At 40.2% G+C, this 24,952-nt stretch overlaps 1 protein-coding gene across 1 annotated transcript; it reads right to left on the bottom strand.

Annotated features, from left to right (window-relative positions):
• Positions 1-106: 106 nt before the first annotated feature.
• Positions 107-24,118, bottom strand: srpk1b (SRSF protein kinase 1b). Its single transcript, XM_080891503.1, has 16 exons — positions 24,015-24,118; positions 23,325-23,379; positions 10,880-11,007; positions 9,674-9,782; positions 7,026-7,113; positions 6,847-6,934; positions 6,078-6,184; positions 5,745-5,910; positions 5,169-5,194; positions 4,843-5,065; positions 4,297-4,704; positions 3,563-3,657; positions 3,313-3,420; positions 2,550-2,619; positions 2,292-2,384; positions 107-1,178 (listed from the first exon to the last, which is right to left on the bottom strand). Exons 1-16 carry the CDS (start codon positions 24,025-24,027, stop codon positions 994-996), a joined length of 1,962 nt encoding a protein of 653 aa, XP_080747629.1. The 5' UTR covers positions 24,028-24,118; the 3' UTR covers positions 107-993.
• Between the last annotated feature and the right edge of the window lie 834 nt (positions 24,119-24,952).

The raw sequence follows: 24,952 nt of genomic DNA, 5'->3' as shown, positions 1-24,952 counted from the left end.
AGCTTCAAGCTCAAAAAAAGGAGAAATCAAAGTCCGACTCTTTGGTACACTGTACTGTACACTTGATGTGAATCCACCTATCGCTGGATTTGACTGTGAATGTGGGAATTAAACTTATCAGGTAAAAAAAAGCAACCCGGGTGTAAAAGAGCATTTGGCCAACTCATGCATGAAAAAGAGAAGGGCTCTGATTTTTTTTCTTCACATTATAATGTGTCAAGTACTTCTCTTAAGTCAACATAAACTAATGCTGAAGCTAAAAATCTTTACTTACACAAGAAACCGACACAACAGTTTGGCTATCAGTGTGATTCTGAACTCCCGATGTATGACCTGCACCTGTATACAAATGTAAAAAGTTCTCTGATAACGGTGCTTTGAAAGCTACTAGCTGCTCTTCATTCCAGTAAGCAATATGTAGTTATCACTTTTGAGCTCTCTGCACTCTCTTTAAAGGCTTAAAAGCTGGTACACCTAACATGATGACGAGCAAACAGACAAATTTGACTTCTAAGTGACCTATATGATAATCGAAAGTGGCTCTGATGGTGACTGTTACAACTCTGTTAGCATCCTGTACCTTTCTGCGTTTGTAGAAAAATGTCCTTTTAAACCTGATGATCTCTTGTGTCTAAAATACAGAGAATAATGAGCAGAAGAGAAAAATCTGGAGCTGGCAAAAAAGGGAAAATAAGATCAATAAGTTCTATTCAGCCAGTAACAAAAAGTCATAAATACTGAGAGAGTACTTTGAGCCTGTTTTATTCTCCTTCCCTAACAGAACAGAGATTCAGCAGCAGTCTGTCTATCGTCTCAATGCTTCCCGATGAATGTAAGTAGACCCGTGAGAGCCGTGACAACAGGCTACAGGCACGATGGAATCACAGGCTCTCACAGAAATGGAAGTATTTGCTTACTGTACGTTTTCAAGCTTAAGCCCTTCAAACCCATCTTATCCTTTTCACAATATGCAGCTGTGTGTGCAGGCATCCTCTAGGATGAGAGCCATGGGTGGGAGAGGCACTGGGCTGCGGTGGCTCTTCTTTCAGGCACCAGGTCCAGCATGGGAAGCAGGAAGCTGCTGAAAGAGTGGGCCTCCTCTTTGGACCACTCATACTTTTCTACCAGGACATCAAACAGACCCCAAGGCTTCAACTTGGTGATGTGCCGGAGATCACCTGGGAGGAAAACACATTTAAAATTCAATCTGCTGCTTCATCGACACAAACAATCACTTTTCGCAGTCGTCAATCACAACAATACACCTCCACATTTTAGCCAACAACTAGACAAACACGTCCCTGTTTACATGAGCAAAGTGAAGCAGGTGAACAGGTTCAGTTACCTGGAAACCACTCACACACACAACCACAGCATAAAGACAGCTCACAAAGTATACTACTTAAACTTCAACAAGGATACATTCCCGTCTAAAGCTCTTGTTTGCACAGAAGAGCAACAGACAACATCTTGTCTGAAGGAATCGCAACCCAGTATAAATTATGCACACCCACCAGCAGAAGGCTCTGCAGGCGGGTGATTAAAACCACCCAGAACATCACCAGCACCAATCGACAGAGCATCACTGATCCTGATGTCATGAAGTGTCTGCAGAGCCCATAGCAATGCAGAAATATCCACTGCGACTTTGCTGCAGTTTCTTCCTTCAGGCTGTGAGACTACTGAACTGATCCTCCTCGCGTCACCACAAAAATCATGTTCCATTTATTAACATAAAGACTAAAATACATTTTTTTAATATTTGATTTCTAATGTAACGGGCTACATCTTAAAGTTTATTATACAAGCATGTGTTGAATAATGACATTTAAATGAATCTTGAATCGATTCACCACCCATGTAACTGAACATGACTATGTGGGATCACATGTCACAGAGCATGTAGGAACCATCTGAAGTGAATTCATAGGCTTCAAATCTATTTATCTCCATTTCATATTCATAACTATAATTATCCTGGTATTGTACTCTTAGTGATTCTATAACAAGCCTGAGTATCTCTTGAGTAAACACGCAGTGGGATCTCTTACTGCTGCTCATGCTGCACTTTCTCTGTAGACTTTGTGGGGATAAATCCACCGCACCACCTCTATAAACTTGAAATAGCTGCACTGATTATAATTTGCTAGTTCAAACCGAGCAGATGGCTGTTCCCTTGAGCCATCAGGTGTTGGGCCTAAAATAGAAATTCTGCACCAAATACCTGAGAGTATATTAAGGTTGAACTGGATGTAGCTGCTGCAGGGGTGGTAGCAGGCGGCCATGTTTACCTTTCTTGGTGAAAAACTCCTTTGAGTATTTGCCTGCCAAGATCAGCTTCCGAGGGACTTTGCCTAGCAGCTCGATGACCAGCGCTATGTGATCTACAGTGAGGCGGCAAAACACAAAAGCAGATGGACTTCACTATTGTTTCTTCAGTATAAGACATAAGTCACAATATGTCGAAACGAGGTGTAGGAGGAAGCTCGTCTTTGCTGGAACTGCTCTCTAGTTAAACTTAGATATATGGATGTTTGGACCACACCAACCTTCATCTCTGGAGTAGTCTTCTCCAGAGTGGGGTTCAAACAGGTAATCTCCAGTAGCCAGCTCAAAGGCCTGAGGAAAGAAGTACATAAGAACTCGAATACAAAAAAAAAAGAGAGATCATACTCTCCCACTGGCTCCCTTCTAAACCCAAACTACAATTTAAAACCCTTCTCCTAAAATACAAAATCCTGAATGACAAAGCTCCATCATAAACCTAATAATGAGACAATATTGCCATACAGCACTTTGATCTCTGAGGAGAGGATTTCTTTCAGTTCCTAGTTTTCAGAAGTAGAATGGGAAGCAGTGTCTTCAGCTATCAGCCCTCTCAGTTTGGATTCAGGAGATAAGATGCCTCTTTCTTGCAAGGTTAAGTCTAATTTTTTCTTTTTGATAAAGTTTATAATTAGGGCTGAATTAGGGAATCTTAGACCATCTTTTTAGATCTGCTGCTTCAGGTTAAGGTTGCTTGGAGACTTCTCACAATGACCTAAGATCTTCTCCACTCTCCATTAATTTATATCAAAACCTGTTGCCTGCTCTCTTGGACAGTTTGTGTTTTGTCCGGTTTGTTGTCCATGGTGTCTCTATATTCCTCTTTTCCATGTTCTCTTTTCCTTCAACCAGGGGTTTTGACACATATGTTCCTCGTCACACTGAAAGCTTCTGCATAACATAAGTTATGTTAAGTTTGCTTTTCAGTGGGGGTTTGTGGGATCAGTTCATTTGCATACAGGTGTACTGTGTGTGAGTCTGTTTTACCATGCAGGCTGTGCTCCAGATGTCTGCTGGTGTGCTATAGCCGGCTCCTATCAACACCTCAAGAGAGCGGTACTGCCGTGTCTGGATGTCATCTGTGAAATGTTTGTGCTATAAAAACAGAAAAGTGAAGACTGGGTCACAAAATGAAAAACATGAACTTGGAAGATTTACAGTAAAAAGACACAGTGAATGTTTCAAGTTCTGCTTAAACGTTTTTTACAGAAAAAGTTTTATTGAATATTATACTCACCACCCAGCAGGCATTGCCGAGGTCAGCAATCTTAACCTGCAATTTGTCAGCATTGAGAGGGTCCAGGGGGTTTACTAACATGCTTCCTGTTGCTCCTGTTAAAGAGAGGAGAAGAAAGTGAAGCTGGTGTGTCTGCAGAGCAATTCTTTGCAGGATATTGTCAAGATAATTAATTATTGGAGGGCATTAGCAATGCGCACTACAGAAAAACAAAAACAAACCTTACAACCCATATTCATTGCGCCACACTGGTAAAAGTGATTTGGTGTACTCCAAATCATTCTCCCAGTCTTCTTATCGGTTACCATCCTTAATACTGCAGTGTGGTAGTAGCCATGCAAAATACTGTACCAATTTCACGAGCAATGCATTGATCAAGAGGCTTTGCATATCCAAGAGTATTACCGCCTTATAAACATGAGGTATGTCTCTGCCAACCAGTTAAGTTGTACTCTGTCCAGACGTCTCCTTTTAGAAAAGATGTCGCCACTTTATTTGAACCCATCATTAAAGTCAGAAATCGTGTTTAAAGATGTGATAATGATGTCTGACCACCAGTTCATCAGTTCATCATTAAGTGAACTTTCACCCTAATTTGAAGAATATTCTAAATGGACGTATACATATCTGACAACTAAAAGACATGATTCCTCTGGTCTCAGCTGCTGTAAACACTGTATTTTAGATATCAGTTTCTTAATTAATACACATTAATACCCCCCCCCCAAACTAACCATCCTGGCTGTTCTCGTCCTCATTTTCTCTTTTGGTCTCCTTTAGAGTGTCCATCTGCTCCTCTATCTTGTCTCCCTCTTTTAGCTCTACAGTGACAGAGTCTGGACTGAGTGAAGCAGGGGGACGTTGCTGCTCGGTATCAGAGTTTCCGTTACAGGATGGCCGCTCTTCTTTGTCACAAAATGCATTGTCGGCCTCTTTATTGCTTTCTGGTTGCTTTGCATCCTGTTGATCCTCCTGTTCCTCTGTACATTGCTCGGTCCCTCGAACCTCTAGACTGGTCTCATTCTCCGGTGTGGCGGCGTGGCCGTTGCAGTTGACCTCCATTCTGTTCTCGTCATCGGCCGTAACCTCCCTCTGTTCATTTAGCCCTGACGTATGAGCAGACTGCTCTTCGGGAGTCAAGTCTGGAGCAAAAAGAGAATAATTTATTTTGTAAAGAAAAATATATCTTGTGCGATCAAACATGAATTCAATCTGCAAATAAAACTAAAACTTATCGGCTGCCCTTCATGACCCTGACCAGGGTCTATCCTCTCATTTACCTGCGTTAGTATGGTTAGTGATGTCCTGCTGCGTGGCAGACGTAGAAAGAGTGGCTGAGGACGTATCTTCAGTGTTCTCCGTAGTCTCCTCGTCATCCTCCTCTTCTCGGGTGTCGGGTAATGCTCCTCCCTCCATCTCATGTATCCTCTTTTCCTGCATCTCGGCCTGCTTTTTTTGCTTCTTCTTCATCTTCTTCTTTTTGTTCTTTGACATTTTGGCTGTCTGGGAGAGGGAGAAAAAGGATAGTTTGCATTTTGAATTCATTCAAATGTAAATTTGTACAAAGTCCTGCACAAGATCTGCTTAACACAAAAAGATAACTTACTGGTTTGGAAGTTGGGGCTGTACTCACTGCAGGAAAGAGGAAAAAAAAAAGAGATTTATGTTGCTGAATGACATGTGGCACATCCTCAGTCCCTCTATTATTAGTATTCTGTTCGAGTGGCTGAGCTGATTCATACCAGTGCTGTACTAATAGACTGTCTGCAGTGGCACCCTGCTCAGTGAGAGTCACACTCCTCTAAGCAAGCTGGTAATTTCCATAACCAATCCAGCGGTGACTCATAGCAGCACACAGCTAAGCTCTCCACTTTTATTAAAAACATCCACAAACACTCTAGTCTCTGAATACGTACATGGCATACACTGGATTATATCATGGGTTGGAAAAACATTTTATTCTGAACTTCTTGTTTGTGCTTCTTCACACAATCTTAAAATAAACTACTTGCAGTGACAGTTCTCTAAAGGCATTATTTGGAAGATTATGGCTCACCGCCACATAAATACATCTGAAACACCTCAAGTCACAGCACCTGGTGACAAACCTAAACAGCAAATCTCCTAGTTGTACGCAGCAAGTCAATCAAACCACAAAGATCTGAATGAGAAAGGTTGCGACCTGCAGAACCCGAGGGAGGTGCGGTGCCAGTCTTCTGCCACTGAGTAGCTTCAGCAGCCATCTTCTTGATGTAGGGCTCATTCACAGTGAGCAGAATGTTCTCCGGTTTGATGTCTGTGTGTATGATCTTACACTTGGTGTGGAGATAGTCTAAACCCTGCAGAACCTGTAGTTCAGAAAAGTCAGATTCAGGGTTAAAGGTGAACGTCTCCCATAATATCAATTAAAGTGCATCATTCATGATGGCAGATAGTTTTGATATAACCATCTTCTTCACTGAAAGACAAACACTTTTCTCCCACTAGAACCTGTCTGTGTTTTGCTGTTCAGTACCTGTCGTATGATGCTTTTAACACAGGGCGAAGGCAGCCCTTGATAATTCGACTTAATAATCCACTTAAGCAGGTGGTACCCAAGTACTTCAAAGACCATACACACATCTGGAGAAATGGAAGTCAAGGACTGAAGTAGTGTTTGCAAATTAGAGTTTTTCTATATCAACTAGTGCACACGAACACACACACACACAATCCCATGTTTTCTTCACATCACAAACACAATCTCCATCTACTGCTTCACTACTAATTTAAAGGATGTCTAGACAGGATACAGCACAGAGCTCTAAGACAGATGGAGATAGCATGAGCTTCACTATATCAAACACTGTCACACTGAAAAGACAAAGTTCAAATGAATGTCTGAACAACAAATGTAAATATGGAGTGTAATTAAACTGCGATATCCTGACTTTCCAATGACTGTCAGTCTAAATGCATCTTGTCAGCATGTCTGCACTGAAGCACAACAACACAGATGAGCTAAATTCACATCCAGCCTGAGGTGGTGTGGTCTTACCCTTGGACGTTCATCACTACTGTAGTTAATTGGCCTGGAAATGAATGTAATCATTATGCCCATGCCATCAAACTGAGACAACAACAGCAGGAGGGACAAGGGCAGTTAGCAATTAAGCTGCTGTCAAGCCACTAATGCCTTCCTTAACAGAATGATCAGGCATCAGCTGATAGAGTCAGAAAACTGGTTAGTTTGCACCACTTAAAGGATAATGTTTCATTTGTGACAGAGTAAAAATATAGGATACGAGTTCCATTCATGCCAGAAATTTTGAAGTCATCTAGCAGCTGCACTACTTTCTCTCTGTAAGGGTCACTGGGATCTGTGTTTCTCACCTGGAGAAATAAAAAAAGAGATACAATCGGTGATGTGAGCTGTGGGATATCTACATTATGAGTCTGTGTGAAGTAAAGTGCTGTGCCTTACTGATTTCAGCAGCTTGATTTCATCCAGAGCAGTCTCAGTGTAATGTTCAGCACTTTTTACAACCTTCATGGCCACGAAGCACTTTTCCCTGGAAATTACATGGACAAAATCAGTGAGTAAAACACATTATACAGTTCAGTGTATGCTGCATTTGCTTAAAAAGACTGGGGCTGTGCTAGAATTCTATCACCATCTTATACCTATTCTGTCTACTAGTAAAATTACTCTTACACATTTTGTACATCATCATTCATATAATGATGTATGACACTAACGCGTTTTTTAAACAATAATAATAAGTTTTTAAAAAGAAAATAAACAATTAAAATAAAATAAAATAAAATGTCATGCCCCCATCTAAAACACAGATTTCTAAAATTCTCTCTTTGATGTTTAAAATATTGTAAAAACAGGTCTCCAACTCCTGATGAATAAATCTTTCTGAAGCCTTAAGAGATCTCCCAGACCATATCCAACAACATATGATATGTAGGAGCATCATGTTTCAACCTAATCATAATGCATTTATTACTGCTGTCAATAGTAATTGTAACAGATATTTACCAGCTGACCTCTCAGACCCTGCGGTATCAACCGGATCAATGCAACCTTTGACTCTCTTGCAAGATTTTGGTGAAATAGCTTCTTGGACAGAAGCAGGGTAAGTGCAAATGAGTCCCAATTCGTGTACCATGTTTTTCCAATATATATTCGGTAGGGGTGCAACGATACACAAAATTCACGGTTCGGTTCGGTTCGATACTTTGGTGTCACGGTTCGATATTTTTTCGATACAAAAAAATGTTCATGCCTTTTTAATTTGTCATTTATTAAAATTATAAATATATATTTTAACTCAAAAGTACAGTTTTTAAATTTAACCCTAACCCTTGTGCGTGTTTTTTATTTTGACAGCGAATGCGCACCTGCGGACCACTTATGTGCAGCCCTGGTTATTTAGCTCGTCATATTGCAGCCACAGAAATTCTTTTGTCCATGAAACCATAAAGCTGCACTTTCTTTTTGCCTTATAGTCTGATTTGTCATAACTTCTCCGTTTTGTGGTAAGCTTTTCTTTGGCTGTCACTTCTTCACCCTGACCTGTCTTATTTGGCTCAGCAGAACTGAAATGCTTTTACACACGCACTCACATAAGCTCAGCGATTCTCTGCGCGATCAACCTCTCACATGTTTAAGCTGCGGGAGATTTCACTTGTCATGTTTGCATAGTAAGCTAACAATTAATAAGACGATGTCAGAGGAATTGGTGCGCAAATTATCATCACTCACAGATCAGTGCTGTCGCTCTCTATACACAGTTCGCACGATTGCAAAGTGAAAGCAAAAAAACAAGCGCAAATTCAAACGCGACTTCAATATGTCACATATTGACAGTGGCTCACCGATGCCAATGACATAATTACCCAGCTACATTTCTGAAAGAATGCAAAAGCATTGACATATATTTTTCGTACAATAGCCCGACGGGCAGGGAAGAGATAGATTTTGGTAGCCCGACTGAAAAAATCGCTAGCTCTTTGGAAAAGAGAGTTTATTACAGAGAAATGTCTCTTTCCAAAATAAAAGCTATACTATCCGCTTCTTCTGGGCTATATTCTCAGCAGCATATTAAACATATAAGGAGAATCATGTGCTAACAGCTGTCTAAATGACTCGGCTAAAGTTAGTAGCATGCTTGCTTTTTTTTGTCTGCTTCCACTTGTCTTTGCACTAGGATGATGTCGGCGTAAATGTGCAGTCATATTCGTTGTGTTCCCACTAGTGCTTTCAGGTTAATCTCGTTGAAATGACCTTAACGCCACAACACGGCAAATCTCCGTTAACGAGCTACCGCCGATCACTCCGTGCATGGGGCTAGATGGCCAACACGTTAACGAGCTAACTGCGCTAACACACTAGTTCACACCAATGTAATTGAGCATTGCATGGCACATCCAACATACTGTTTTACTTTAGTCCATGACTCGCTTACCTTCAGGGTCATACGTCACATGAAAACCAAAATAATTCCAAACGCCAGATCTGAATGACGTTCAATTTGCCTGTTGCAAGGAGAGCTTAACTTCTGTCTCGCTAGCTTGCCCTGCGCTCTTCCTTCTGACTATGCTGTCTGTGTTGAGCGCTCAGTGGATCTGCGCTCGACAGTGCAGCCTAGGCGGAGTAGTCGAACACAGATTCACTGAGCGCTCAACACAGACAGCATCGTCAGAAGGAAAATTGATAAAATAAATTACAAATGTTGTATTGTTCGATACATATGCGTACCGAACCGAAAGCACTGTATCGAACGGTTCAATATCGATACGAATATCGTTGCACCCCTAATATTCGGGTAACCTGGGCAGATTTTTGCCATCATTTCTGGAATTCTGAACGAATCGAAATACAACCTTCAATCTGAAGTGCTATAGTGCATATTTCCTTCCATTTATCTGGTAATATTTCTGTCTGAAATTCAGCATCTCAACTTACATAAGTCTGATCAAATGTTAGCCACACTGGTGTCTGAATTACAGAAACGCGCATTGATCTCTAAAAGTAAAATCTCTTTAATAAATAAATCAGGTTGTCAGGTGATTAATTCTAAACACAGAAAAATTAATAATATTTTGTGAAAGCAAACTTACTGGATATCCCAGGCCAGCCACACAGTGGAGAAGTGACCCCAGCCAAGCTTACGGATCACATGGTATCTCCCATTGAACAGATCTCCAATCCTCACATGGTGATATCCACCTGACCAAAGGCACATGCATTGTCAAACAATGTATACAGAATATCCTGCAGGAGGATTTCGCTTAAAGGTTTTACTGTTCATGCAATTAGCCTGAAATGGGTGAAACTAAACTAAAGTGGGGTGGTGTTTTCTGTTTGTTTCTATGCAAATATGCAAAGAGCTTTTTTTTTCTTTTTTTTGGGGGGGGGGGGGGGCATTCAAAGACCAGCAAGTTGGTTCATTTCTTCTTGGTCAGTTAATGTCAGTGATGTGAGGACACAAAACTGGTGGGTACAGACACGCATAACAGAAGCAAGTCCTAATTGCAGGTGTTGAAGGTTGAATGAAGACTGAGAGCATCCAGATATGATATGACTGGGATGGTTAGATGAAACTTTATTAATCCCTCGGGTGGGTTCCTCCGGGAAATTCAGTTTCCAGTAGCAAAGCACCGAAAGAAGTTGCATGTTACAGATACATTAAGGGGGATGGGAGTAGGGATATAAGCATAAATACACCATATATACACATATATAGATACAGAATATACAATATGGATGAATAGGATTGCTCATTTGAGTGAGTATATTGCACAGTGATTATTGCACAGTCAAATATAAGAAAGAGACAAAAAACAAAAAACAAATATTGCAAATATTGCACCGTGTAGAAAAGCCCCTACAACTCAGTTGTTCCCGCCCTCCCTTGTCCCCCTGTTTCTCCTCCCTGAGGTGAAGTGTTGATAATATATTATCATCATCATCAGTAAAAAGGTTTACAGAGTTTAAAACATGTAACATTTTAAGTGTTACAGAAAGCCTGGGTGGCATGTTCACCAGCTTTACATCTATACTGGACAACACTGGAACTTTGTTTTGGCTCCAGTATAGTGGTGGCTTTGAAGCATGAGAAGACGACAGCCTGTCTGAGAGAGGTGTTGAAGATATTTCTGAGGATGTGTTAGCTGAGACCCAGTTTTTTCTTGGGACACTTTAGTTTGCCTGCTTGTTGAGTTCCTTCATGCATTTTAAAAAAAAAAGAAAAGAAAAGAAAGAAAAAAATGACACCCCTCACACACAAACACACATTTCATTGTAAAGAGTAAGAGAGATCGTACCCCTGCAGTAGTCGTTGGGGTCCTCCTGTTCATCGTCATCAGAGCCCAAGATCTCTTCATCCTGCTCTGGTAACGGAGACTCTGCCTGACCTGGCTGAGAGCCGCCTCCACGGCCATGAGGCTCTGGTCTGGGTGAAGAAGAGAACCAGAGAGACAGGGGTGGTAAAACAGACAGGAAAGTGTGAAATTCAGGAACATAAATGACAGGAAGAAAGGGAAGTGTGAAAGAAAAAACATTGACGGCTGAAAAGCTGGTGAAAGATGATGTCAGACTGGCTCACAAAGATGGATGTCAAAGAGTTTACAGCACGGTTTTATCCAAAATAAACTCATGAACAATATCAAGGATCAGGATAAATTCTCAATCCACTAAAAAGTACAAGTGTAATATTTCTGTGATGACAGCCATTATGGAAAGGGTCTGAGCTTCAATGTATTAATATTGATGTATATATGTAAGCCAGGATACTTTTGACCCTGTCTGGATCAGAGAAGATTCAAAACAAATTCAGACTTGTGCACCCAATTCTTGTTTTTTAAAATCATTAAAGATGTATGCTGTACAATCATTCCAATCAATTAAAGGAAATCATTAAAATTAGCATGAAATTCATATCCAAGGTGAGTGGATGTAAACCTCTGAGAACAACTATACATCGGTAGTAATCATCTGACTCTACTTGGTTACTTGTTATCAACTGAATAACAAGTAACCACAGTTAGCGTGTATTTTGAGAAAGAATAAGTTAAAGTGAAATGATGTCACGTTAAGCTCCTTAATTTCCAGTAGCCGGCAACACAATGCTGCAGTGGTTAGCAGATCGTGGTCCTGGGTTTGTATCCGCCGACTATTCTGTGTGGCAAGTGAATGTTCTCCCCGTGCCTGTGCAGGTTCTACTTTGGGAACTCCCTCTATGTGTCATGGTGCATCCCGGAATAAGTTGGAAGTTAAAATTCGAGTTCCCAGTTGGAATTAAAAAAAATTGTTTTTCCTTGCTTTTCCTGGTACACGCCAAATCCAACATCCAAGTTCCGAGGTATCTGGAACGCAGCATTAAGGTGCAGGCATACCCTTTGCATTGGTCACTTCATGGGCTGCCGCAAAGATGATCATGCAATCACTTCTATTTATGCTCGGTATTAAGGTGGAGACAGCCACTGCAGTATTCACCTGAATAATAGGTGTCCCCACTCAGACAATATAGCAACATCAGCGCTGACATATGAAGAGAAAAACTCAAAACCACAAGCTAGCACATTGCCGAATGCTTTTCCACAAAGTCTCATCTTTTCAAACTATTGCAACATCCGCCCCAATAAAATCTGTAAACTTCTGAACTTCTGCTCTGAAATATCAATAAAATGGTGGAAAAAAACTGACGGTAAGAAGGCCTTAGGCTTCTAAAAGACTGGCGACCTCTCCAGGCTGTACCCCACCTTCTAGCCTATGATAGCCGGGGTAGTCTCCAGCACCCTCTTAACACTGAACTGGATAAACAGAAGAAATAGATGGTTGGAAAAGGAAATGGATATTCAAAATCATCATTAAATCTACAAGTTACAAAGAAAATACTTTATTTATTTATAGGATTGTGTATTTTTAAAAGTAACATGGGGCACTTTTTTCTAAAGTGGTGACTTTATACATACGTTTACATGCCAAAACCATTTCTCCCCGCCCTAGGAGGTCTGACAAGCGCATCACAGATATTTACTCACTCCTGAGAGTTCGAGGAATTTGGGTCAAAGTGACTTCATTTAAATATTAGGTTATACACATTTAAAAAAAAACAAAAAACAAAAAACAATAACGCAAAGTGAAAATGTTTTTAAAAAATCTAAATGCAGTAGTATTTTGTTTTTGAGCAGTTTTTTCATCACACTGTAGGTGTACAGAGACGTCGGTCAGGACAAGAACAATGCAGTACAAAATTGGATCAGAGAAGCCAAGTGGCCTGGTTAGCAGAGCTGCTGCGAAGAGGGGCATTTTCAACTTATAAATTCTTTCTTATTTTACCTCCTGAGAGTCCAAAGCCTTTTTAACAATTAGAAAAAATTACATTAAAAGAGCAAAACATGTATTTTTCCACAAAAACATATTTCCCCCCCCCAAAAAAAACATGCTTTAAATTATTCCCGTGCTTTACTTTATTATATTACTGTTATTTTCAGTTATTTAATATATTTATTATTATTATTTGGCTCCATTTTAATATCTAATCTTCCACAGGCTTCCCTTAATTCAGTTTGTCATCCTTCTCCTTTCAAGTAATATTAGACATAATTTACTCAACTCCACTGTAGCACATTTCTGGAGTAGCATTTGAAAAAAATAATAACAGCATGAAAGCAAGTGCCAGCATCAATGAGAGAAACTGATGTAAGCTCTTAAGCTCCAGAATCTATTTTGTTTTTTAGCTACACACAGGATGTAAAGCAGAAAAAGAGAAGAGGTGCGTGACTTGTGTTTCCTGAAAAACACCACACAGAGACTGAAGCATCTTACTTTGCATGGCAACTGGATTCTCGCAAGATTTACAAGATCATGAACTTTCTAAGCTTTGAGCTACGTGTGTGTATTTATACCAAAGTGTGCAACAAGAAACTGCAGGCCAATAAGGTAACAACCATTATGGGTCTTCATAATGTCACCATTTCTAATGCGATTTTATCTTTATTTAAATATGAATTATAATAATAATCTACTTCAATACTTTTGACGTAATTACCTACAATTTGAATCCATAGTGTCAGGTTGTAGAGCATCACCAAAAACAATGTAGTGATGTACTGCACTAATATATAATATCACCAAAGAGAAATACCATGTAGTTAAATATATGATTTAGGCTCACGATGGTTAACTGAGCAAGATGTGCAGTGGTTATCTAAAAATGACTAACTGCATATTAAAAATGAAGTCTACAGGTGCTCATACTGGAAAATTCAAAGTGAAAGAGACACAGTGTTTATTTTGTCAAACAAACATGTTTGAAGTCAAACATGTTAAACAAAGGCCCCTGAAGAATGATTTAACAGCATGTCACAGTTTCTTTAAGCTTCAGCTGCTGAAAACAAAAACAATTCTCTTGCTTTTCCAAGAGCGGCACAATGTTTGACTACTGACTATGTAAATGGTTATATAAAGTCAAGCCTCAACAAAATCTAAAATTAAATAATCAGCTAAATCTAAGTAACCATTCCTCCAGAAATAAGAGCATCAATAAAACCAAAGTGCTTATAATGGGCTACCCTATTTCCCCCCGGTGACGGTACACTGTGGAGGTAAGTAAGATAAAAGCTCACTGCTTCCAGCAAGAAATGTTTTCTGTATGCAGTGCAGGCAGATGCTTTTCCTCACAGCTGACAGATTCTTTCTTTATAATACTTCCAGCCTTGAATAGATGTTCCAATCTCACATATAAAATCTCTTATGATCTCAGGTCTAAGCAGATTCATTTATCCAGCTAATGTACAATGTTGGAGCTAAAGCATAACAGCATGTTGTTCACATAGATTTGCAGCTAATTAAAGGAAGTGACAGGGTAATAAGCAGCTGACATTACTGTGCACCCTCTGAAAAAGAAAATGTGTGGAGATGCTAAATTTGCTTCGGTCGGTACTTTATCGTGTTCCAGTTGCGATCAATTTTAAAGTAATTAGGATTAGTGTGCATAGCTAATCAGTTCATTGGCTTAGGTCAGAGCAGGATGACCACTGTGGATGCATCTTAACAAAATGTGCCCGCAAAGCTGTGTCACGTTTAGTTGTTTGTTCAACTCAGCTGTTTATTACTGCTCCTTAGGGGAGGAAGGCAATTATAATGTTGAGCTTAAGTCAGAACTGCAGAGATTAACTAATTAACCAAAGTCCTTTTCTACAGTGACAAAAAGTAGCTTGGAGTTCAAGTAGGTGAAATTAAAATAGGCTTTCTGCTTGGAACCTGACCACTTCTGCCTTTATGATGCAGGTGTATAAGAGAGGAGAAGATACAAATGCAGCCAGTGAAACATGTACCCAGTGCACTTTCTATTTGCATATCTGCCAACACAGTACAACAGATCTGTGATATTTTAAATATCACAATAACACTACAGGCCTGCTGATATCAGTCTAGCTGCTGTGTGTGGGAGGTATCCTCAAAGGAAAAAAGAATAAGACAAAAAGGTTTTGTATCATTACTCGTTCTGCGTCTGCATTACACATTCACCCGCCTGCGGTGAGAATTCCTCCTGAAAAGGTGTCACTGAAATGGGCATACGCGCATTTTTTCCTGCCCTCTGATTGGACTGTATGCACCCCTGAAAATTTTTGGGTCCCCTTAGATTTGATTGCAGTATTCAAGTGAATAAACACCAAAACCGCACTACTTTTAGAGCTGACAACTCCTACAAGGTGAATTTCTATTATGACTAACAGAAGCGTTCCTGCCTCCAGACTTTGTGCACATTACTGCAAGAAATATGAACACAAACAGTCTGATGAAGGCAAAACAAAACTAAATTTGCTTGCTTACTCAGAGCAAACAGAGCACAGTCATTGAGCGAAACCATTCAAAAGGCCTAACTCCTTTCATTCCTAATATACAAATGATGAAAAGCAAAACAGATTTGTATCAAAAATAGGTGAGGGTGGTCTCTGCCTATGCAGCTACTCATGGAAAAACCTGGATATTATTCTAATAGTCCTGAAACAACATCTTTATATTTGGACATGTCAAAGCTAGTGAATAAGGGTACAGGGGATGTCAATAAATGTCATCTTTATGGAGGAAAGTGCTAAAGTGACAACGACAATGAACAAAAACAGAAAAAAAGAAAAGAAAGAACCGATTCCAAGTTTCTAAGCTTCTTTTGTAATGTTTAAACACAATGAAGGGATTTTTATATGTAGATCCATGACATGTCAATAAAGAGAACTACATCAACATATTTATGCTGACAGTTTTTAAATCAGCCACAAAGTTTTTTTGGACATTGAATCCAAAGACAACTAAAAATAGCTGACAGCATTAGGACAGAAAGGGGGAAAGAAATGTGGAGGTTAGAAACCAATGCCTGCATGTAAACCAGGAGAAGAAAAAAAAATGTAGCACGACCTCCAACCGATCAAGAGCATTCACACATTTGAAGCCAAAACACAGCAGGCAATCATGCTTTTCCAGATCACGTATCTAAGTTTGTTTGGTCCCCCCCCCTTTAACTGCGGTACGACGACACTTGGACCGAGACAGTTCAATGACCTCAGATCACACGACAAAAACCTGGATACATCAAGGACTTCTGCAGCACTGGAAACACCTGGACGTGAGTCATATCTCGTCTGGAGCTGTCAACAAACGCATACACACTCATCCTACTCTTACCTGCAAGATGCACGGATACCCATGGGATGATGCAGGGAGGAGGCCCAGAGAAGAGAGGGTGTAGGTGTTGAAAAAGCCTCTTACTCCATCCAACAGGAGGAAAAGAAAGAGGTATTAGAGGTTCAGAAAAGGGATGGAGAGAGTTTAAAAAAAGTACAAGTGGAGGAGAAGGAGGAGAAAGCGATCAGTGCTGACAACTGAAAAGCAGTGATTATAACAGAAGAGAGCAGAGAAGAGGAGAGAGGATGGATCAGAGCAGTGATGGGGAATACGAGCGAAGAGAGGAGAAATGTAGAGGCTCAACTGCAGGCTGAGCACTGAGGCTGAGTCCTGGAGCGCAGGGTACTACTGCACACTCCCCGACTCTCTCGCTCACTTTTTTCTCTCACACATTCACGTCTCTCTTTCTCTCCGTCTGACCGAGAACTCTCCTTGGCTGTCGTCAGCCTCTGGCCCAGCCCTCTTTCGCCGACAGCTGGGACATGATTGGATGATACAGCCCAGCACTGCATTGCAGGTGAGGGACGACATCAACCCCCCACACACACACATACACAAACCAATCTGACCAAAACAACACTGTTCTCTATTCCCCCTCTCTGTCTGTCGATCACCATCGCGCTTGCCTGTTATTCAACAATGCTTCACTTACTCATATTTGCACGGAAACATCAGTGCTGCAGTTTATTGTGCAATCATCAGACCTTACTCATAGAAAGGCAGACTTTCAAACTGTTGGACGATTCATGTAATGGGGAAGGAATCAGCTAGGTATCCGCAACTTGAAATGCTACTGCACTTCACAAGTTTCTGGAGCTGTATTGGAATAGCTTTGCATGACTTGGGGCCATTTTTTTGTGATTGGCCATTTAACATTTTCCAACAGCGCACAATGAGATTGCTGAACCTTCTTCTCCCTCCACACATATACTTGCTCACAGTGAAAATGAATACCAACAAGCAACCTGAGGGACATGAATGATTTAGCAACTTCTTTCCAACTTCTAACATACACATAGGGATAAATGATCAACATGTTGTACAACGTGTAACACGTACTGAAGTTACTAAAGAAAACCTTTTAAAATAAAGATAACGTACACTGTATGGGCTCTGGGATACCTCAGAACCCAACAGTATTTAACAGGTCTCCAGTGCATTGCAATCGTAGTTACAAACTATGAGTCAACGAAACAATTCAGTAATGTTGCTTTACAGCCAATTATCTAAATTAGCAAGATAAAATTATACAAAAGTACAAAATAAAAGTTATCTCTACAAAAGCAGACAGTTATGAGTACCATGTTTGTGTTGTTGAAGATATCTGAGACAGTAAATTAGATACAACTACAGAATAATACAAAATCTGGACAATGCAGCAAATCCACCTTCGTTCTATATATGAGAGTTACTTGGTTTGTACTCGTCCCCAGAACACACATGAAAATCTAGTAGAAGTAAAAGCATATGTGTCAATAGAGAAATGTGTGATAACTGAATCTCATTTCTCTGCTGCAGTTTCAGATTTGTTATCGTGTGCACACACTTGAATGCAACCTGGTCAATTACAATGAGAAGCTGTGAAAAAAGAGCTCTATAAACTTTGCGCAGTCACTTTGAAGTTCAAAACAGTTTACTGTGTTTCAGTGACTGCTGCCAGTTTTTATTATACATTGAAAAATAATCAGATAGTGTTTTTATCCAACAACAACAACCAATTCAGGAACCCACTGACTGCCATCTAATAACTTAACCCTCTAGGCCACAATGGTTAATCCTTTTGGTGGGGTAAGCAATTGTCAGGATAGCTGATATCTAAAAAATAAATAAATAATAAAAAGCTAAACTGTGGTCATGAAATAACTGATTATCTTGAGATCACGCTGCAGCCAGTGCATTCCCTGTGTTGTTCTCCCTGCAGACCTTTCGTGTTCATGCCAAAGCCTGCTTAAATATATTAGGTCTAAACTACTTGGTCTAGAAAGCCTCTGGAACCAAAACTCTTATCTACACTCCTGTTTTTAGGGATTAAAGCAAACATAACCACATGCCAAAATTTGAACAGCCACAGCTTCAACAAAACTGGTCACCCTGAGCTGACTGTTTAACTCTTTTGTACACAAAGACCCAATAAATAGTCTGTAAATGTGTTATTCCGTTATTGTCCGTCAGAGAGACAAAATCTATAAAAAACTGCAATCACTTTACATGCCCGTCACTTCTGAGCACACATCTGATCTGACAGAATGTGTTAGCATCTCCTGCTTTCTCCTAGCCAAACTTTTTCCACCCATCCAGCCCTATCAGATCGTTAGAGCAAAACAAACAAGGGCACACAGAAGCAGTGGAGCTTGTGAGGATGGAGTATGGCCAAGAAGTTTAGCTTCCCTACTTGCTCCTTCGAAATGAAATCAATGCAAAATGCCTCGGCAGCAAAATGAAACAGCAGCAATAGGTATCTGTGCCGAAGGCCTCAGGGTGCAGTGCAAACAAAGTCTAAATGTGTGTGGTGCAGCATTTTGCCTTAAGCACTCGAACACCTACTGAAGGCATACGAGTGAAGCAAAGGATGCTTGTTAACGTCTTCAAATCTTCCTCACAGAAATGATTTACATCTACCTGCTGTGTAAGCACCAACTTTATATAATATGTTCTTTCCGATATTCAGAGCTATGTGGGTTAACTTTACAGAAATTTGTCTTAATAGAGACAGTGTTTTATGTTACACGCAGAGTTTTTTTGTACAAACCAGGTTTCCAAGCAGCCTGAGAAAGACACAGAGGGAGGGAGAGGCCAGCACACCACTACTTAAACCACTGCAGATTTCCATGGTTCACAAAAACAAATCCCTCCATAAAAACAGCTGAAACCCCGACATTTTTGAGGCCTGATGTGACCCGCCTCCCCATGACACCCAACACACACACACACACACACACACACACACACACACACACACACACACACACACACACACACACACCCAAAAAATACTCGTGTTTATGTGTATTTATTCTGCTTCTGACAAGACGGAAGAAAGAACAGTGGTTAACCTACAGCATGAGGACAAAAAGAAAGCAAGAGAGAGAGAAACAGAGCAACACAGAGCTGTAGTCAGCTGCAGATGATGAAAGATTTGATGTGTTATGTAATGAACTGCAGCAATGGCTGGAAGAGAAAAGAGAGCAATGAACGCAAAATATAACAGAGAGCAATGGTGCTGGAAAATATAATAATGGCTATTCGTGTTCAGTCGCCTGAGAGGACCGCAGTCCTAAAATTAAAATCTGAGGCACAGAAATTTGCAGGGAAAAAAAAATGTTTCCTGTCTAACGTGATGCAAACAAACAAGAAAACAAGTCTGCAACTGAAACAAGAAATAAAATTTTAAGGGAAGCAGAAATAAGGTCCTGTGTGACAAGCATAAATCTTCCAATCCTGTTCTCAGTCACTTGTAAAAGGACTAAGTGAAACACATGAACAGGCAGTGAGGTGCTTAGTAAGGCAAAAGCCTGAACGTGCTCCCTAATTTAAAACAAAAATAAAGGGGAAAAAATGGGATCAGAACATCAGTATGTCAGCCAAGCTCTGTCTAAACTAGCAACACAAACTCATACACACACACTAAAACACTACTCTGACTCCCATCGTGGCAGATTAAAGAACCAGAACATGCATGCTCCAAGTCTGACTCGCTTCCCACAAGAGAACTGCAGTGCTACTCACTTGCATGTTAGACCGCTGGCAAGCTTCACTACAGCTGAATTGATGGAGAAGATCCAGTCCAGAAGCCACATGACTAAGAAGACACTAGCCTAAAGCTTTGTTACACAAGTCTATGATGAACTAAAATAAGCGCTGGCAAAGGTCTTTTTAAAGCTAGATTAAGACTTTTGTGACCTGAGACCAGGTCCATGTGCTCTCCGCTGGCTCTTTAACTGTACACTAGCTGCTGTGTCCTTTCAGCACAGCAGCCCCAACAGAGCGACTGACACAAGAGAGCGGGAGGGAAGGACCACGATGGGAGTAAGGGTGAGAGAGAGAGAGTGAGAGAGAGAGAGAGATGAGACAAAAAGAGCCAGATAGTGCAAAAGGGAGACAGAGTAAGAGGAAAAAAGTGGAAAAAGAAGATTTGATCCATCCTTGAATGGTTTCTACTTGTGTGTTGGTAAGTGAGCAAGTAAGCACTTTCTTCTGAACACCTTACACTGTATAAAAGATGGACGTAGCCACCATGATGACACACTGGTTTCTGAAGTCCCGTGTAGAAGCTTCAAGACGAACGCTTTCACTGTCTCTGTGCTTTGAAACGAGTGAGTGGTGGATCTGATGGTGAAACCAAAAGCTCATTGGTTAAGCACTTGTCAATCATTAACCAAGTTGTTAGCCTCCTTTTTTGGCATTTAGAATAACCCAAATTTACAAAACTGACCTAATGTTTTATTCAGTAGGACGTGAAATGGGCAACTGAGTGTCGGGAAAGTGTTTCTAGATCTCCTGGCAGAGGAACATCTTCCCTCTGCTATCACTCTTTGCTAGAATGTCGGTTGAAGGCTTTTCCACACTGACTTCATTTTTCTTCAACCGGATGCTACTTCCATCTTTTACACTGTCTATGCTGAATATACATGCAGTGCATCATTGTTTCATGTGCAAAAAGTTTTCAAGGGTTGTAGCAAATTTTAATGACTGTGGAAACCATGCATCCTCCAGATTAAAGAACAAAGGGACCATTCAACCTGTGATCTGCACAGATTTCAAAAAAGCACCTGTGATGGTGTGGGGACATTAAGCTGGATAATAGGGCTGCCACAAACGATTATTTTGATAGTCGACTAGTCACCGATTATTTTTGCGATTAGTCGACTAATCAGATCATCATCCATTGGACGTAAAATGTACAGCTTATTGCACCAGCAGCATCTGCTCTTATATAACTATCATTAGCTTAAAGCTTTAAGTGTTTAAGGTCTGTGCTAACTAAAAATAAAGACAAGATGATAGTTTATTAAATTTTAATGAAATCTGCAGATTGTTTCGGTGAAGTTTAATCAACTCCCTGCTATCTAAAATATAACGGGACACCGGAGTAAATTTTACAGCATCTCACACTTCTGATAATCAGCTGTCTGCTTGACATTTATTCAGCTGTGTAAGAACTATAACTTTAATCTCAGCCAAACCGATTTACTCAGGAACAAATAAAATACTAAAAAAAGCCAAACAATAACATTTTAAGTTATCTAAGTGACTTATATATATGTTTAACCTGAGTAGCGAAAGACGGCAGTGGGTTTGAAAACGATCTGCCGGGAGTCCGGTGTTCTCACGGCTCTAGTGAGCCTTGCCCCCGGCTAGCTATCGAGCTAGTGGGTAACAGACGTCTCCGAAAACGTCGGAGCGCTTTTGAAAATATGTGGTGTCTTGATAAACTGAGCAGATATTTGAGGTTTACACAGCTACATTCTCGCCTGAAAATATGTTAAACGTTTATTTTGTGACCCAGAAAGAATAATAAGAGTAACATTAAAACTAACTAGCTGCCGCCATTGTTGGAAACTGAGCTGGGCCGCGCTATGAATTCTGGGACACAGCTGCTTCTTCTTCTTCTTCGGGGTTTAACGGCAGCTGGCATCCTTGTACATGCAGTGCTGCCATCTTCTGTTTCAGTCCGTTATTACACTCTTAAATCCTACTAATTCCTGCGTCTTTTGGGATCTTACAAAGCTTCAAACGACGCGTCGACTATTAAATTAGTCGTCGACGATTTTGATAGTCGACGTAATCGTGACTAGTCGACTAATCGTGGCAGCCCTACTGGATAATGAGTCCACTAGGGTCCTCCAAGTGATTCTGTCATCAGACAGTGAGGACAAGGGTTCGTGCCTGCCTGTTTTTTGTGACTGTGGAGACTCGACTATGGAAAATTTACATTGCAATGCACCAACTACACGTGCGTCCCAGCAGCGGACTTCAACGAACTATAACAGAAATGACTACTCGACCAACGGTACTCTAACTGTCCATAATCCATTATAATCAAAGCCTTACTATGTATACACGTGCAGAAGTAACATGTACATATGTGAAGGCACCATTAATGCTGAATGCAAGCTTTTTGCTACCATCTTCATGACAATTTCAGGAAAGGTTATTCCAGCATAACAATGTAAATTTTTCAACGTGTTGCTGGCAACCAATTCAAAATAATGAACACATGTATGGATTTTAAAAAATTAAATAAATAAATAACCAAAGGTCTCCGTTTCAACATGTGATGCATTGTCTTGCACAGCTGTCTCAAAATGAAAATAGAAGGTGTAAACACACAAATGCATCTGTGGTTGCATCAGGAATCCAGCCATGTATCCACTGTATGAAAAAAATCTGCCAGATCAAACTGCGGCGCTATCCGCTGTCACGACCCCTTGTAAATAAGAGAGCAGCCAGAAGTAGCTTTTATTGTTTAACATATGTCTTAAAGTAGCATCTGTATTCCAAGTGGTATTTTTAGTTAAATATATGCAAATACATTTTGTGTGTTCTGTTTTGTTTTGTATACACATAACACGTGCATATGCATACATATACAGCTGAATACACAACTGTCTGTAAACATCTATAGCTTGCAAATGTTATACACTCCATACACACATATATTTGCCTTTTTGTGCCTTCATTAGGTTGCTGTTTAAAATCTATTCTCCTCTGCCCTTAATGTTATAAAGGTCAAATAATGCACTTTAACCACGGTGATAAAGTTTATAAAACTGTCACGAATTGTGACAAACCATGCACTCAAACTATCTGAAGCATCAATATGTTTAAAATTGACTCAAAAACCCTCAAATATCAAAGCCCTTTCTCTATAATTATGAACTAACTTAAAATTATCTTCAATTATAAAGCGTTACAATGTGATGCTGCAACTATCAGTCTGCGTTGCAAATGATCGAATAAGAGCCAAATGATAGAAAGCAGCCGAGCAGTGTTCAGGACTGAACCATCTGCTTTGTGTCTTTATAATAATATAAATTAACTTGTGGTGTAAAAACAAGAGAAAGGTCCATCTTCACTTACTTTTTGCCAGGTTTCCGGGGCTTTGTCCTCTTCTTCCTTGCTTGCATCGCTAGTACTAAAGAGCAGAGAGGAAAGTGGTACAACATAAAGCACAGCTCCAAATATAGCAGCTGTATCTTTATAACACGACACCATGTCAAAAGCCGTTTTCGTGACTTTTTATTCCAGGGAGTGCTGGTGTAACTCGTAGTTCAAACTTATATTAGCAACAAATGAGGCTAGCAGGTTACTCCGCGTACGTAAATAGACAGAAAACCGGCCTCAGGGGTGTGTTGCCTCACATAAAAGAGGCATTTTAAGTTAGCTGCTAATAGCCAACTTGGTGCTTTTCACAGTGAATGTGATATTTCCCCTTTCTCCATTATCATGTGGACCCCTGGTAAATTTTATTTAAAGTTTTTGGGACTGTGTGTATCATTTATACTCTAATTCGGATCGACACTTTCCGCATACTTTGTCCACCATCTAATCTACTATGACGGCTATAGCTAGCATACTGTTAACACATACACAGAGAGAGCAGAGCGCATGGTCCACTTATACTTTCTGTCAGTTCTTAACGTTTCTTGTTATAACATTAGTTGTTACTATCGTTTCAGCAGACAACTGGCCTGATAAATGTCGAAAAGAAAAGCGTATCTCCTACAAGAATCCGTATAAAAAGCATTTTGCTTCAGTTAGCTACGTTACCTTTTCTTTCCATGCTGAAAACCAGTCAGGGCATATGCTGCGTTCGAGGACTGTTGGAAAAGTGAAAACTCTAAAGTCCGCCAAAATGACCAAACAGAGCGGATATGCGTTTGTTCCTGGGGGCAGTGTCCGTAGATACCGCCTTCGATCGTATTAAGTATCTTTTGTCAAATAAATTTAGCGCTCAGCACTTCATTTTGGAATTCCTTGCTAAGTTTGATTGTTAGCTTTACTGTTTATTGTTGTTTATTTTTGCACTGAAAAGTCGCACTTCTTCCATGAAGAAGAAAAGCTTCCCTGAGGAAATACTCATGAGTATTTTGGATTTTAATCATTACTTTTCCCCTTCATCTTAAAGTTTGGGCTTTTTATAAATCAGGGAGAGCCTACAAAGTGCTGAGAGCATCAGAGAGAAGCATCAAAGCAGCTATCAACCTGAGAGGAGCACTGAGTCAGCACTCTGTTTGCGTGAAAAAACATCATTTACTTTTAATTATCTAAAATGCCAAGCTGGGTAACAAACTGAAGTCTTGTACTCATTTTACTAATAATTATTATTTATTTGCTTCTTTAATACTGGGAAAACATTCAACTGACTTATACTTGGTATTTAACTCTGATGCTTCACAAGTGTCACAGCTTGGGTGACCAGGTGTCCTTTTTATGTGGGAATGAATGCACTGCATTTTTATCCCTTGTCCCACAATTTGACTGATTTTGTAGGCCAGGCAAATTTTTAAATCCTGGCTTTTGCACTGTGGATATGGTGGGAATGCTTTGCTGTTGTACTTAGTAGCAGGTTAGCCCGTCTAATGCCATACTCATTAGGGAAAGTCACTACAAAGTCACAAGCTTTGGAGATTTTGTTAAATGTGATGGAAACTATTTTCTGTAATCGATACAGGGTCTAAAAGTCTAAAAGAATACATAGGGTTCAT

This window comes from Rhamphochromis sp. 'chilingali' (genome assembly GCF_963969265.1).
Source record: "Rhamphochromis sp. 'chilingali' genome assembly, chromosome: 9".
In the NCBI taxonomy this organism is placed as follows: domain Eukaryota; kingdom Metazoa; phylum Chordata; class Actinopteri; order Cichliformes; family Cichlidae; genus Rhamphochromis; species Rhamphochromis sp. 'chilingali'.
This window is presented reverse-complemented; position numbering and strand designations above follow the sequence as displayed.